The following is a 16,017-nucleotide window of genomic DNA, read 5'->3' on the forward strand; positions in this document are numbered from 1 at the left end:
CCCACTGGGAGCGCTTCAATTTGCCTCACTTACCGTGTGCGGACTAGGTTTCTATACGTTATTATTCTAAAGCTGTAACAATAAAAAGGTATATATAGAAAAACAGGTACATTACTATAAAACACTTCCTAACTTGATGGATTTAAGGAGTTATTCATGTAGGGTCGTATTCCAGAACTCTACTCAATACTCAAGTCAGGACTTGAGTATTGCTGTGAGCACTGAAAATCATACTCAAGTCCCTGCCATTAGGGTCGTATTTCCAGTGCGTGTGTTGCCAGTGCAATCCTGACTTGAGCATTGAGTAGAGTTCTAGAATACGACCCGTAGACACTTACCCCTAAATAGGGCCGAGTTATACTGAATTACAGATACGTATTCATAGGTGACATGGTCACATGATAAGGCAGTAGACTGTTATACACTTATTAAGTTTGACATATGATTTAGATTATATTATAATGATTATAAGTTGGTAAAAGAATCAAAATTAGATGCGATTAAATTTAAACAGCTCCGTCCGCTGTCGCGATCGAGTAGGGAGTGACGATAGAACGAAACAAAATCAGAATGTGAGGCAAAAGAATGGAACAATTTAAATTTAAATACGAATGGCCAGGAATCGGAGAAAGGCGATAAAAAGATGCGATGACGATGCATTTCGCTCTGCCGCCGCATAGACGGAATTCAAGCCAGACTCGCCCGCGTGCCCGGGGCGCTCATTTAAGTTAAAACGTAAATACTAAACATATAGTGCATATTTTGCTGTGTGCAGCGGCAACGCGGACTTCGCTCTTCGACCGCGTAAGCGCGATGAAATTCGTGCCGAATAAATGCGCCCTTAGAGGACAAACAAGAATTGGGACTTATGAAGTATTAGAGAAGAACATCACCAACTTATTTTTTGTCATTGTTCAAAAGAAAAAACGTATTTTTTACTTCTTTATTAGCATTATTTTTTTGTCGATTTACAGCGCCATCGAGAGTCGAATAGCAGAAAGTTTTACACTTGCGGTTTCTATAGTACCACTGAACAATGCATTGTATGTTAATGTATCCGAATACCTTATTTTCTATTAAAAAAATAATGTCAAATGAAAACAAATGTATAATGGCGGCCAAAGTGAGCTTCGTTTTGCAAATTATTTGTTTTTCTCGAGAAAGTACGTGAGAACTAAACAGTTAATGTTGTTAATTTGTTACTTAAGTATTATAGTAGTGTAATTTTATTTTTCGTATACAATGTCGCTGAAAACTTTAAAGGTAGAGAAGGATTTATGTCGCTGTTGTCATGCAGAGGGGAAATTTCAGAAATTGTCGGAACCTCTTTTGCATTTAGGTAGACTGGAAGATTATGCCCAAATGATGCGAAGCTGTTTGAATGTAGAAGTGAGTTTTTGTATTTACTTTCACGTACATTTTGTAAAATTTTGAATTTAATGATTGCGTGCTTTGGTATACAACTTTTGCCTATTTTCTTATTCACTTGTTTTTATTTGAAAAACTAATTCTATGTAAAATTTTTAAATAAATATTATTTGTGCTAAGTAAACTACGTTGGATTCAAATTGCGCATATTGTACAGTTATTGTTGCGTAGCACAGACCATTGCAAGAATTTGGGGCATGTGGTAAGGTACAAAAGTTTTCTTATGCTTTATTTAGTTAGGCTACTGAAAATAGTAAATTTATATGCACCATACTTTGAACACAAAGCTCAAAGGAGATGTATTCGGGCTATATACAGTTTGAAAACAACAGATGTCAACCACATTTAAAAAAAATAGAAAATACGAGTCTCCGTTCTCACATATATTTCAAAATTTCTCTTTTTGTAAAGCGTCATCATAATTTTGACTCATCTGTAGAACAAAGACCTATGTGCAAGACTGCTTATTCTCAGGACATTGTACATTTTGTTTGCTGCCCTTGGCTGAGGATATCTGATCAATCGTTGATAGATTTTATTAAATATTTCTGAAATGAAATAATTCATAAAATTCTGAAAACACCTATAGCTAGGCCTTATTTTGAATAACAAGATTATGCATTTATCCTCTTTTCGCTGTATAATCACGTGGGACTCTGTTCTTCAGATGAGTCGATTTATTTCAATTCATCACACACATGTGCCATTTTTATCAACTGAAGACTAGATCATTTAAAACTGCTCTACTTCAATAGAGTGTAATAATAATGGCTACAAACTTCCACATGCAATTAGGAATTGCAATGGTTGTGCAGAATTTAGGAAATTATTATTTAATTACTGGAATGATATGACATTCTACAATAATGAAGATAACTTTATAAAATTTACTTTTCATATTACTTATTAAATCTTTTATTGTTGTATTCTACCATATCTGATTAGAGTTATGTTATAATTACTAATACCAAGACGCTATACCAACTAAAGCTTAGTTGGTATAGCATCTGGCAAGGTAAGCTAGAAGACGTCGGTTCGAATCCGGCCGGATCAAAGGAATTTTTTCTCAGTTCTTTGTATTAATAATTATAACAAACTAGTGGAGTACTCTCACAAAAAAAGAAATTGAATATCAATTCAATAATAATTTAAAATACAGTGAATAGCGACATCTCTCGCCAGGACTGGTAGCTGTAAAGGTACTAACTGGGTGACAAATCTTTCATAGATTTGTCATAGATGGCGCTACGACTGAAAAGTCCTTGAAAAACGAAATACAAAGATACAACGCAAGCACATAGAAAAATTCTTCTGAAAAATTTTCTGAGTGTTCGATCATTGTATTAATAATTATAACAAACTAGTGGAGTACTTCAAAAAAAAAAAATTGAATTTCAATTCAATAAAACTTTAAAATAGAATTATGCTGTTAATACAAACTAAATTGCTGTATAAATTATATGGCAATTAATTACATCTTGCCCAAAGCTGACAAATTATATAAAACTTAAGAAAACTTTGTATGCCACAAGGCAGTGCTTAGTGGTAATCACAATAGATCTGCTAATAGTTACAGTGATGACATATGCCCCGATTGAAGCCACCCTAACAATGATAATAATAATGCCACAAGATGGAGCACAGTGATTCATAATTTGTTCTTGTAACAACTTTATAGCCTGTGTACATTGACTTACAAATAAATGGACGACGGGTCTAATACAAAAACCACGAAAAAAATGTCCCAAGTCAACCTATTTAAACATAGTGACATGTAAAGGAATATGAAAAAGCTAAAACGTTGAATTTAAATTGTAATGTCATCGCAGTACTGTCTAATTTTCTTGCTTCGCTGTCAGTCGGACAAACGAAGACTAAAGCGTGAATGACGCTCTGTATACGATTTTAACGCTCTATAAGTTCGGACACTTTTTAGCGCGGACCCGACGTCCTTATAATTGTAAGTCAATGCCTGTGTATAACAAAAATATAAATAAATATATATAACACGAAATATATATAATAAAACAAGAGTCAGAAACACTTTTAAACTTCAAACAGCCATATCTCGAAAGTGACTAGATGTGGATTGGATCCTTTTTGTTTAACTACGTCCAATTTAAAACATGGCTGCTATTATGCAACCATAGTTAGACAGCTGAGAGGCGTCTGTATAAATAGAAGTCCAGTATTGAACCAACAATTTACATCAAAACTGACACTGGCCCAAACCTAATGGCCGCCATTAAGGAAGTAATATATAAAGTATAGGAATGCTCAAAATAAAAATAGAAGTTGTATTCTTTCTCTTATCATATTAATAGCATACACTACACTTCCGGACACATAATTCGAGCCACCACGCATTTTCAGTATTAAGTGCCCTAAGCTTAAACAATGTTTGATTGATCACAAACGATTATGCAATTTTGAAACTAGTGTACTAAACGTCTTTTCCATAAGTCCTTGTTGGGAATTTAGATTTGCAAAACCGGGGAAAACTTTTTCTTCAATGATAACACTATTTTTGTTTTCTAGCCATTTACGATAAAAATGCGATGTGGCTCCCTATTATGTGTCTGGGAGTATATTATGCTTGCCACATTGCGGTTAATGGATTTGTCAATAGACGTAATGTACTCGCTGACTGTTGCACAAGATGCGTACCATGCGTACAGGAAATGAGTACCTCGTGTGAGAAGGCTCCTATCATGCATCCCAAAGTTGTATTGAAGAATCACCTACATTACAGTATAATTTATTGCACGTTACAGCTATCCCCTGTCCAAGGAGTACTAGCTGCGTCTACATACACTATTTGCAATGAGTGCATACAAAGGTTACGAGATGCAAATAACTTCAGACAGCAAGTTTTTTTGTGTGAGGAACGCTTCAAGTACATGTATTGCGAGTTTCTTAATAGTAAGTTGAAATGGTTGTGTAAATAATAACATCTGAGAAATTGATTTTATTCAATGAACACTTTTATTAACTACATAGTGTTACTAATGATTTTGGTAAAAATTTTTTGAAGCACCAGCACGCTATGTTGGCCGTTTTGACGTTTGTCCGCTCATCAAGTTTCGTATTAATTCATAACTACGCTGAAGGAGCTAATTGCAGCACATTGTTGTCAATAGTGACTTGCAGTAAAAGTTATGCAAACAAGAACCAACCCACACCTCGAGTGAAATTGAGTTATGTATTTAGGTAGAACACCAGATGTGTCCTTTATCCGATCACAAAAGATCCTGACAGTATACCAAGCCAAAACGGAGAAAATAAATGTCCTTCAGGATACCAACCCTAAATAAGTAACAAGATCCATGCTGCTTAACTTCGTATAATGTATTTTTTTAAATATGCTAAATGGATCCATGTCACATGTACTGAAGTATTGTAGATTCATTACGAAAACGTAATGTGTTCTATTTATTGCTATATAATATAATAGTTTCCCTATATCATTCTCAATGCTACACATAACTCACGTTGTTTGTCTCAAATAACTTACCTATTTATTTCTTCACACTGTTTTTACAACAGTCTAATTTTCTCGAAAGTGACATTTTGTGGGTTCGTTCTAGTTTGCATAACTATGTCCAACTCGAAATTTTTCAAAAAGGAAATCTAAAGGACTATTCACATTAGACAGTGCCGGGCGCAAGCCGAGACACGTACGAGGCTCGGATTGGAAATGCTTCGTACAATTTATATGAAGTGATTCACATTACAACGTGTCGTGTCCGTGATACGGACGAGAGCCGCCCGAGCTGCTTCCGAGCTCGTCCGAGTCTCGGATGCGGCCCGACCCGCCTCGGCGCGTCACTGTCGACTCTGTCTAATTTAAGATCGTGCGGCACGTACGGGGCTCGAATGACTCCATTGAGCCATAAATAGAGACGAAATAAGGGCCATATATTCCCGGTAACACATTAGCGACACAGCTCTTATAAATATCAACTCTCGTTTGCACTGTAATATAGACAGGTCAACTACTGGCCTGTGTGTAGGTACGTCTCCGTATATTCCAAAAAATATTCTGTATTTATTGTAATAAAGATAATCTCTAACAATGCCGTGCTGTTCTATTCAGTGGTGTGGAAAAAACAGCAAAACATCTAGTTACAAAACAAACGGAATCGCATTTCATCGGTAATTAAATATGAAATATGTAATTTTGCAATTTTCGTCCATTATAGCAAAGCTCAAGTTAAGTGGTCTTTTTGAAGTGAAACAGTTGACGACACCCATTGACGACACCCGTCAATTGTTTTGAACTCGGGCTAGCCAATCGGAGCGCAGTTGTCACAGTAATGATATGGCAGAATAGTTTTCAAACAAATTAAATGACATTTCATCTCTATTTCTGGTTATATACTCGATGGATGACTCGGATACGGCTCGCGCCCAGAACGGTCTAATGTGAATCATCCTTAATACGATCGTTACTTATGGGATCGCTGGCCAGCACAATTTCTACCTCCGGCAAACTCGCGTCAAAGCTCAATGCAAAACAAAGCTGTTTCGAATATACCATATAATGAAGTAAACATTTTTATTTTCGTTTCATTAAAACTTTTTAATCAACTACTCCTTGCAATACTAGATATAAATCTAAAAGCTTATAGATGCGCTCGCACTTCATTATATATTTTTTTTCGTAATGAATTGAGATTTGACCTCACTATTGTAATCTGTCAAAACGGCCGTCATAGCTTGTCGGTACTGTATTAAATTAGTGTGTTCTGGGTTCTAGGCTACGCAATATGAGTTTTATTTACTTGAATTTTTTAAATCTTTGTTGCAGGTGAAGAAGTAGTGAAACTGGAGTTGTCAAGTGACGATGGTAATTGTTTTTCCTTCTTCTTAATTGAATGGTTTTCTAAAATGGAATTTCTCAATCTGATTGAGAAATTCCATTTACAAAGCGAGCATACACAGATAGTGACTGTTAAAACATGCAAATCTACACATGCATTTATTTGTTGCTGAATATTTCTGTGTTACCACGGACTTGTATATTAAACTGGACCGCGCACTAAATTAATAAAACGAGCCGAGTGGCTTCAAAGTAGTAATGCGTCTATTTCTAATAGGGTGTTCATTCATTTTTCAGACATCCATATTGTTTTTAACTTTTTAGTTTTTACAGAAAATGTGTCCGCTTACGGATGACCAAAACTAATAATATTATTTCATAATGCAAGTTGGTATACTTATTTGATTATCAACAATGAAACCTATTATGGAGTAGCACATAATAGGTTTCATTGTTGATATTTTTTTTGTATTATTACAGTAAGCATATTACCTTTAAGCTAATTTTATTTATGCAAAATTTAAAAAGTGAATAGGCTAGACACTTCCTAAGATGATTTTATTTAGCGTTGGCAACTTGTTAGACAAGGACAGACCACTAATTCGAGCTATCTCGCGTGACTCGGTTTTTTACTTTTACTTAAAATAAACCTTAACATAACCCAATAAGGTGTAAATTTGTAATATTGGTATATCAAAGTGAGCGTTCTACGACTGAGGACTGTACCATAGAATAGAAATGACGGATCATCCAATTCTGAAATGAATAAATGATTTATCACTGATAAATGACAACTGTCTGACCTAGTATGAGTCTAAGTGCTCTATAAGTATTTTATCGTGTAGTATTAGTATCTTTCCAAATTTAATTGATAGAATTCTCGTGAATATGGGTCGTTTTCAGATAACCTCAAAAAATGTGTCTCTTTCAATAACTTTTATATTATTACATGAATGCTAAGCATTATTTATTCAATATGATTGATTGTTTACTTAGTCTGTGTTACACATAAAAAGATTACTTTACTACGCCACAGTAATAAATGAAAATTATAAAATTGGATAATTTCTCATTCATGAGAGCTGGTTCCACGCCTCCCTAATTTGAAGAAAAGAAGAAAAAAAATTAAACACTCCTGAAAATCGCAATATTTCCCATTGAGGATAAACTCTTAATAACTTTCTCGTGGAATACATACCGCAACTTTCCAATTTATTATAAACAACTATGTTTTCTTGGGAATACAAAATGTGTTTAAATTTTTCTTATCATTAGTGTTAATTCAAGCGAAAACCTCCTGATTACAAAAGTTCATACTGTCACCTTCATCCTTCGCACACATGAGAAGGGGTTCCTGTCGGATTAGTGTGTACACAGTGAAGTAACCTTGACATCTCCATTTTAGCAAAAAATCGACTTAAATACCAATTTCAGCGCTAGTGACTAAATCGTTTTCATTCATGTAAAGCAATCTATCTAAATAAGTATTAAGTAATAGTCTTATGAAGTTTATTTTAGACAAAGGAAACTTTAAAATCCATGCACTCTTATAACGGTCCCGCATATTTTACGACCTTCACAACTAAAAATGTATCCAAATATCATTCTTGTCGTTCTCATTCTTGTCTACTTTGAAGTCAAATAGTTATTTTAAACCAGACATTTACTTTAAATATAACAATTAGATGGTGATAATGGTGGTGATGATAGTTTTGCTGATGATGACGGTGATGATGATGGTAGTGGTTATGGTTATGGTAATCGTGATGTAAATGGTAATGATGCTGATGATTATGGTGATCATGATGATGATGATGGTGATGAGGATGCTATGATGTACAATAAAGTTTATATGACTTTAACAAAATACTTGATTTATTGGAGGACCTTGCACGGATAAGAAGGATTTTGATACAAGAAGTGATATTAAAATATTTTTTACATGTTAAAAATTCTTTTGTGAACGATAAATGTGGGTTGTAATAATACTTTCTCATTACTGTGCCGTGTTTCTCATTTATGTTTATGAGAAAATCATTCGCGTTACTGCAATGTCATTCGTGTGACCTAAAATATGTTTTTGTGTTGCATTTCACTTAAATATTTCTGTGATTTAATAATTATTGACATTGTTTGAACCTATTTGTTCGTTTAAGACGGTTACCTATCAATAGTCCGAAATGACTACATTTTTCAGAAATAACGTTTGTTCGAAATTTCATAACCTCGAAAGTAATTTTGAGAGGAAAATGTTTTTTCTTTTAAACCTAACCGAACCTAACCGAACCTAAACGTGTCTTTGCGATAAACATCCAACATGTCCTGAAAGAACAACGGTTTCATTATAATTCGGTTTTCGGTGTATAATGAAAATTCGAACAAACGTTATTTCGGTTAAAAAAATTCGAATTTGTGATAAGTTACCGTTTAAGACCTTAAAACCAAAAGAAAAAAGGGTTTTACAAAAATCACTCAAAAAGTGCCATTGAAATTCGGAAAGTGAACCCGCATACTTTTTTTCATTTCAGAAGTTAAAGTAGAGTTTCTCCAAGATGACGACGACAGGTTGGACATCCGGTTTGATAACTGTAGGTATTTAGTTATTTAGCCATTACACGTAACGTATTTGAATATGATGGGAATGACTACTTTTCTATATTTCACGATTTTCTTTACCACCACATACGTAACACAACATCTCTTCATACGTTGCTCTGATCCCAAAGTAAATAACAGCAAGTAAATAATAGCAATGGTGTTATGGAAGTCTCAAACAACAACACAATACACACAATATAGAAAAGTTAATTTCTCCACATTGACACAGACGGGGATCTAACCCGGGATCTTAGAAATGGCGACACCATGAAAACCGGTGTGCACGTTCTCGACCACGTAGGTGATAGATACTACATTGTATTTTTCATTGCTATGTTTTAAATAAATTTTTAAAGTCGCTTATACGTTCCAGCTGACGACGAACCAGTGATACAAGTGAAAGAAGAAGAATCCAAAAAGACCAAGACCAAACCGAAGCCCAAATCGAAACCTAAGTCCAAGAAACCAGCTGGAGTCCAGAATAGTTCAAATAGTTCGAAAAAAGGTAAGGAAAAACTTATTGTTTTTTTTTTCACGATTTTTGTTACTACTGTGATATTTGTATATTTTTTGTGCAATAACTTCTAGTTTTTATGATTATTAATTCAAACATAATACTGTACACAACTGTAGCGACGAGGCACCTTGTATGGTGAACGTATGTACATATATTTATTTCTATGTTCGTTTTGTGTTAAAATGATGGTGTATCTTTCAATAAATAAATAATTAAGCACAAAGAAAAGTCAAAGTAACATTTTTACACTTGAAATCGTCATATTTTAAGTTACTACGCGTTCACTACGCTGGCCTCCCTGAGGAGAACGAGCGAGAAACTCTAGGGATTGCTCTTTTCAAATAAACTTAAATGCTATAGATACATTTTGAATCATATTTGTGTGGAATCTAGACTCACGTTGTCTTTCCATACATGTTTATCTAACACGTAGTCTACAATTTTGTAATAAGACTTTTCAATTAAAATACTTTCAATGTAAGTTTTCAACTTAGGGAATGGTAAACTTAATATATGCTCCAGAATGTTATTGTAAAAACGTATACAGTTCCCCATAAAAGAATCCGCGTCATCTATATATAAAACGGAATTCTGATCTTTTTTAACCGACTTCAAAAAAGGAGGAGGTTCTGAATTCGACTGTATGTTCTTTTTTTTCTTTTTCTTTTTGTTTGTATGTATGTTAAGCGATAACTCCGGTATTTGTGAACCGATTGTCATGATTCTTTTTTGTTGGAAAGGGGGTACATCCATAGTGGTCCCATTTCATTTTGAAGAAAATTATCCAACTCGAAGGGTCACGCATGAAGATTAATTTTTATAAATAGCGCCTAACTTTAATTTAGGAGCAATTACTTTAATGGTTGTTTTTGCTAATTCTCCAATTCAAGGCGCTTTTCTCTCAATATACTTTCAGTAGTGTCGTAGTGAGAACCGATTTTTATTATCTCCAGTGTCAAGTCCTGTATAGTGGCGAACTAGGGGATATTTCAATAAAACTTAGCAAATAGACGTAATTCCACGTACTTTTGAGGTCGGTTTTTTTAGTACTCTGTACTGAGATTATCAGAGTGACGATTTGTAGTATAGAGATTAACAATCCTCTTGACTTATTGGTCATGTTAATGATATGTATACTTGCTGTAGTTGTAGAACTCCTTTTGTATACAAATGTTTAGCGTATTAGCAGTAGAGATCCTTGTGAAAAAGTTCGTCTAGGGAAGCCTAACCTCTCTTTGTTAACGGGGGGAATTCTTCGAAAGCTACTCGGCGTCTCTGGGGGGAAACGCCGGATTATGTGGGAATTTTTACCCACTAAAACCTCCCCGGTGGCCTTCCTTCTTGCATGTTCAGAGGCTCCGGGATCTCTAATGACCGTTACCGGTGCCTCCTACGCACTACGCCTTCTTGGGGTCTGGCTCTTACACCGTGCAACCACCACACTATGCTGAATCGCTGTTTATATGGTCTTCCAGAGCCCCCACAACGGGCGTCCACGACTCCAAGGTCCCCTTTTAGTCGCCTTTTACGACAGGCAAGGAATACCGTAGCCTTATTCTCAGGGTCGTATTCCAGAACTCTACTCAACGCTCAAGTCAGGACTTGAGTATGATTTCAAGCACTGGAAATACGACCCTAATGGCAAGGACTTGAGCATAATTTCTAATGCTTAGACCCAGTACTACAGGGTTAAGTTAGGGATAAGTTAGAGAAGCCTAACCTAACCTTACCTATTTTTGTCGCCAAGCAGTAATAATATAAACATTACTTTCCGATTTTGAAATTACAGGCACAGGGGATTTGTCAACTAATGTATCAGGGTGACGGGCGCAGTGGCGGTGCCCCTTAGATCTTTGCGGTTTAAAGCTCGGAGTGGCACTGCAACTGTTATGGACAGGCGTGTTACTTAAGAGTCGATACCATCTCAGCTTGAATTAGTAATACAGTTCATGTTGCTTGGGGCGAGCGGCTGGGGCATTGGCTTTATTTCAGAATATTTTATTTTTACAAACCAATTTAAAGCCATTTGATAAACGTATATCGTATACTATACGTATTATATTTAGTTCAGTTGAAATAAAAAAGAAATCATTGGTATATGTAAAGCACCTATTGAATACACGGGTTTTCTTGTAAAATTTCGAGGTAAGTTTGCTTTCCCTAATCCCGTTTTCACACCGTATAGTAATCAGTCTATGTCCTCAATTTTACTATATATTTTTTCAAATTGATTGATTCAACACTTTGACTGTAATGCGGAACCAACCAAAGCCATTTGAGGTTGTATAGGCTCTTAACACTAGGCGCACTACTTGTTCGTCCTGTCACTTGACATAATAAAAAAAATATCTGGGCGATTTGAAAACGCGTGTTTAACTTTTGGCATCAGAACTTAGCCTTAACCGGATTTTTACTTCTAGGCATCCGTCCGTGGCAAAAATTCGTACCAAATGAAACGGACTATACGAAAGGCGATTCAAATACTTTAATTTGTTCCAAATGTTCGAAGATATTCAAGACCAAATCCGCACTTTGTCTTCATCTCAAGACAGTTCATTATAAAATACCTCGCTTTTTCTGTTCCAATTGCGAAGAAATATATGGTACGAAAACGCAGTTGGTTATACACAAATTGAACCAACACGATATTGACGAGAGAGTCAGATGCGATGAGTGTAATTCCGTTTTTAACACAAAAAGATTACTGACCAGGCACCGAGAAGCGAACCACGTTGCAAGAAAGAAACTGAATTGTAATTTCTGTTATTTTGAGGCGTATTTTCGAAACGATTCACATAGGCAGCTTGCCGAGAACACTTTGAAGTATCACGTGGTTAAATATCACTCTAATGCCGAAGAAGTAAGCGATATTAGTTTATAATGACAAAGTTTTGAACAATAGTTACGTTACAGACTATTTTCTAGATTGTGGGCATGGTTCAAATTGATAAACACCGAGCGGAATTGAGAGAATTAATTTAGAAACTAAGAGCCAATGCACACGGCGTATCGTAAACGCGCGTTATCTGCTCTGCGCGTACACGCACGCGCCGTAAACGTCATCTGCGTGTACGTATCGCGCATTTTGATAAGAGATAGTTGTAATTTTAATTTTGTTTGTTAATTTCAGTCAGTTTTTTTTAAAGAAGTATTGAGTTTATTACCAGAAATAGAGACGAAATATCATTCAATTTGTTTGAAAACTAATCTGCCATATCATTACTGTGACAACTGTGCTGCAATTGGCCAGCCCGAATTCGAAACAATTGACGGGTGTCGTCAATTGTTTCACTTAAATTGACCAGTTTAACGAGAGCTTTGTAATAACGGACGAAAATTGCAAAATTACATATTTAATATTTAACTACCGATTATAGCGGACTGTATCAATGGGTTAAAGGTTGGGTGCTAACAACGAGTGAGCAAGCCCAAGTAAGTGTACTTACAGTCAAATTATTTTATTACAAAACACGTATGTCGCTATCAAAGCAAAACAGCAAAGACAAATCACCAAAAGGCGCCAAAAACAATCACGTTTAAATTTAGAATTTAAGTGTAAAACTAAAACTTAAAGAGACTATAAAATATATACAAAAGAGATTTATAGCGCCTGCTGCGATTCACTACACCTATGAAATGTGATTCCGTTTGTTTCGTAATTAGATGTTTTTCCCACACCACCGAATGGCACGCCATTGTTAGAGATCTTTATTACAATAAATACAGAATATTTTTGGAATATGCGGAGACGTACACACAGGTCAGTTGGTGGCGCTGTACTATTTCAGTTTTCTAATTTGTCATTGCAGCGCAAACGAGAGTTGATATTTTAAAGTGATATAAGGCTCATTTGCCTGATGCGTTGCCAGGGATGGGTAGCCCTTATTTCGTCTCTATTCCTGGTTATATACTAAGGTAGCGAAATAATTGCGTTCGTTCGATTCCTTGCTGTATCGTTGTTACTAAAGCTTTACTTATGAAATTAATGTATAAGATACTTAACACGGCGTAAAAACGTCACGGAAGGTCATCAGTTTTTGAGTAATAACAAAACTACATCTTTTCTATAACGTATACTCCGTACATTTTCCAAATGTGTATTTGTTTTAATAATACCTATTAGGATTATATATATATAGGAGGAGGAAGGAAATACCTAAATTCACAGGCGGTCCGCTTACGTCCTGAGGATCTACTTTCGTCCGACATCCGTCCGAAACGATTACTGTCAAATAAATAATACTCGACCAAATAATTAGACAATTTCAAGGATGAAGCTTCATTCGCATCAGGCGTCTTTTAATTTGCTTGAGTACTTATTTGTGATTGTAGTAAGAAGTGTAGGAAGTGATGAGTAGTAATTGTTTCGGACGGATGTTGGACGGAAAACAAGAGCACAGGCGGGCTACTCTCGATCTCCGTCTGACATCCGTCCGAAACAATTACTGTCAAATAAGTAATATTCGACAAAATTAAAAGACAAGTATCCAGTATGAAGCTTCATTCCCATCACGCGTCTTTTCATTTGGTCAAGTATTGCTTATTTGGCAGTAATTGTTTCGGACGGATGTCGGACGAAGATCGAGAGTTGACCCCCAGGGTCTGCTTCGACCGTCTCTTCGAGTCTTCGAGCAGCTTTAAGCAAGTATGCGACACACACATATACAAGAAGCGCATGGAATACCTAAAATCAATTAGCGCCAGAAGCTCGATGCCCTCCTAAATGTTATGGCCATTAAAAAAACTGACAAGAGTCAACATACCTCACTGCTATAATACATTGATGTTGTAACTCAAAATGTATGAAATTCAAGATTATACTATTTATTACTGAACGTAAAATTTTAATCTCTACACGTCAATACAACCGTCGTTAGAATATTGTGAAAAACAAACAAACGGTATCTCCTTAACTCGAAATGAGACAAACTTTTTGTGAACTAAGGAACTAAGGAATTATTATGTGGCTCAAGTCCCTATCATAAAAACAATGGCAGCTGGTATTCAGTATGTTAGCCGATCGGCCTATTTATATAACAAAATCAATAGAGAATTACATATGTACAAACAAAACTTTTTTGAATGTAAATGTCTTGTAGCTACAAGACATTTACATTCAAAAAAGTGGTTGAAATCTGTTGGATATGAAGAAGTTGAGAAACTTTTGATATGTACAAAATAATATCCTCAGAAGTTCCTACTACACAAACACATATAATCTACACTTAGGAATATATTTGCATGATATTTACTGTCAAATTACACCTTAATATTAATTTAAATGTTATTGTATACAATAAATGACAAATAACACTTTAACTTTAATTTAACTAATTCAAGACAAAACAGTCGTTACTCAAAGTAGGAAATTATTTTGATGTCTGTAATAAATTGTAACCTATACATAAATTTTAATAATCTTTCACAGGTAGTGAATAATTCGTTTTTCACCATTCTGAAAAAACACACTTTTTGAGGCAATAAACTGTTATATTAACAGTGCTATATATTGGACTGTTTACAAAATAAACAGTAAAAATAGAAATTTTATATGCATTGATGACGAAATAGGTAACAATTTGGGTAAATTAACTCCCTCAACTCCGATCACTGTAATAAAACAATAGAAAAGTTCTTTCTAATAACCATACAAATACGACAGAATTTATAACTGTTATTTTTTTGGTTACCGGTATGCTATAACTACGTGAATTTTGGTTTAATATTTTCACGCACATAACCTTCTTAACAGACTCCTTCGGACATTGGTTAATGTCTCCATTGGTGGGTTAAAATGCCTGTGCTAGATATATTTTTATACGTCTAAGGAGTATTAAAAATAAATAAATTATAAAATAAAATTATAGTAATTGCAAAGCAATATTTGGTTATATGTTTTCCGTTTTATTTATTTAGCGAAAAGAAAATTGCTTTATTTAAAAGAACTTGACGGCATAAGAGCTCTTTGAGCGATGTTACGTATAAAAGTTCTTTATAACAAAAAATACAAATTATTTATGTAAAAAAGTTTTATGCGTAACATTTATCGCTGAAAGAACTTTTCTGAACTCAAGTATATGTTACGCATAAAAGTTCTTCATAACAAAAATAAAGCAAAACAGGCTTTTCAAAGGAAAACCTCTTGCTTTAGCAGTTTTTTTAAGAATCTCTTAAAAAAATGTAAAGATAACCTAATTTTGTAAAGATATCGGGAATATTTTATGTTAATAAACAACTATGAATTGTTGATTTAGTTTTTAATAAAAATTGCTAAATTTTTCCATAACATCACTAGAACGTGATCTTATTGTAAAATATGAAGGGTCCAATGTCTAAACTGTTAATCTGATTGTGCTTGTAGACTGTATTTCATAGGCAATAACGATGAAAATTAAAAACCATTACATTTAGAAGTAATGACTTTTATTTAAACGTTAAATTTAATCATTACGTAAAGGCGTAGAACACAGAACAATAAATAGAGTAGAAGTGTCTACGTTGCGTGATACGTGTGCCAACAGTTCGCGGAGTTCCGAAAACTTGAGCTCAGTCCGCCATTTTCGCTTTGTATATCTGGTCCGTCCCAAAAGTATCGAACATTTTTCAGGAAAAATACTTTTATTGAACTTATCGGTACCATACATTAGTACTC

The 16,017-nt window shown here is 34.8% G+C and overlaps 1 protein-coding gene across 1 annotated transcript; it reads left to right on the forward strand.

Annotated features, from left to right (window-relative positions):
* Positions 1 to 1,122: 1,122 nt before the first annotated feature.
* On the forward strand, positions 1,123 to 12,122 carry LOC113226072. The gene is made up of 7 exons (XM_026458590.1): positions 1,123 to 1,389; positions 4,203 to 4,350; positions 6,239 to 6,277; positions 8,779 to 8,838; positions 9,222 to 9,353; positions 11,786 to 12,024; positions 12,078 to 12,122. The coding sequence occupies exons 1-7, from the start codon at positions 1,243 to 1,245 to the stop codon at positions 12,120 to 12,122; spliced, it is 810 nt and encodes a 269-aa protein (XP_026314375.1). The 5' UTR covers positions 1,123 to 1,242.
* The last annotated feature ends 3,895 nt before the right edge of the window (positions 12,123 to 16,017 follow it).

The sequence above is a fragment of the Hyposmocoma kahamanoa genome, unplaced genomic scaffold, assembly GCF_003589595.1.
Source record: "Hyposmocoma kahamanoa isolate Upper Pololo Valley unplaced genomic scaffold, ASM358959v1 181, whole genome shotgun sequence".
Taxonomy (NCBI): domain Eukaryota; kingdom Metazoa; phylum Arthropoda; class Insecta; order Lepidoptera; family Cosmopterigidae; genus Hyposmocoma; species Hyposmocoma kahamanoa.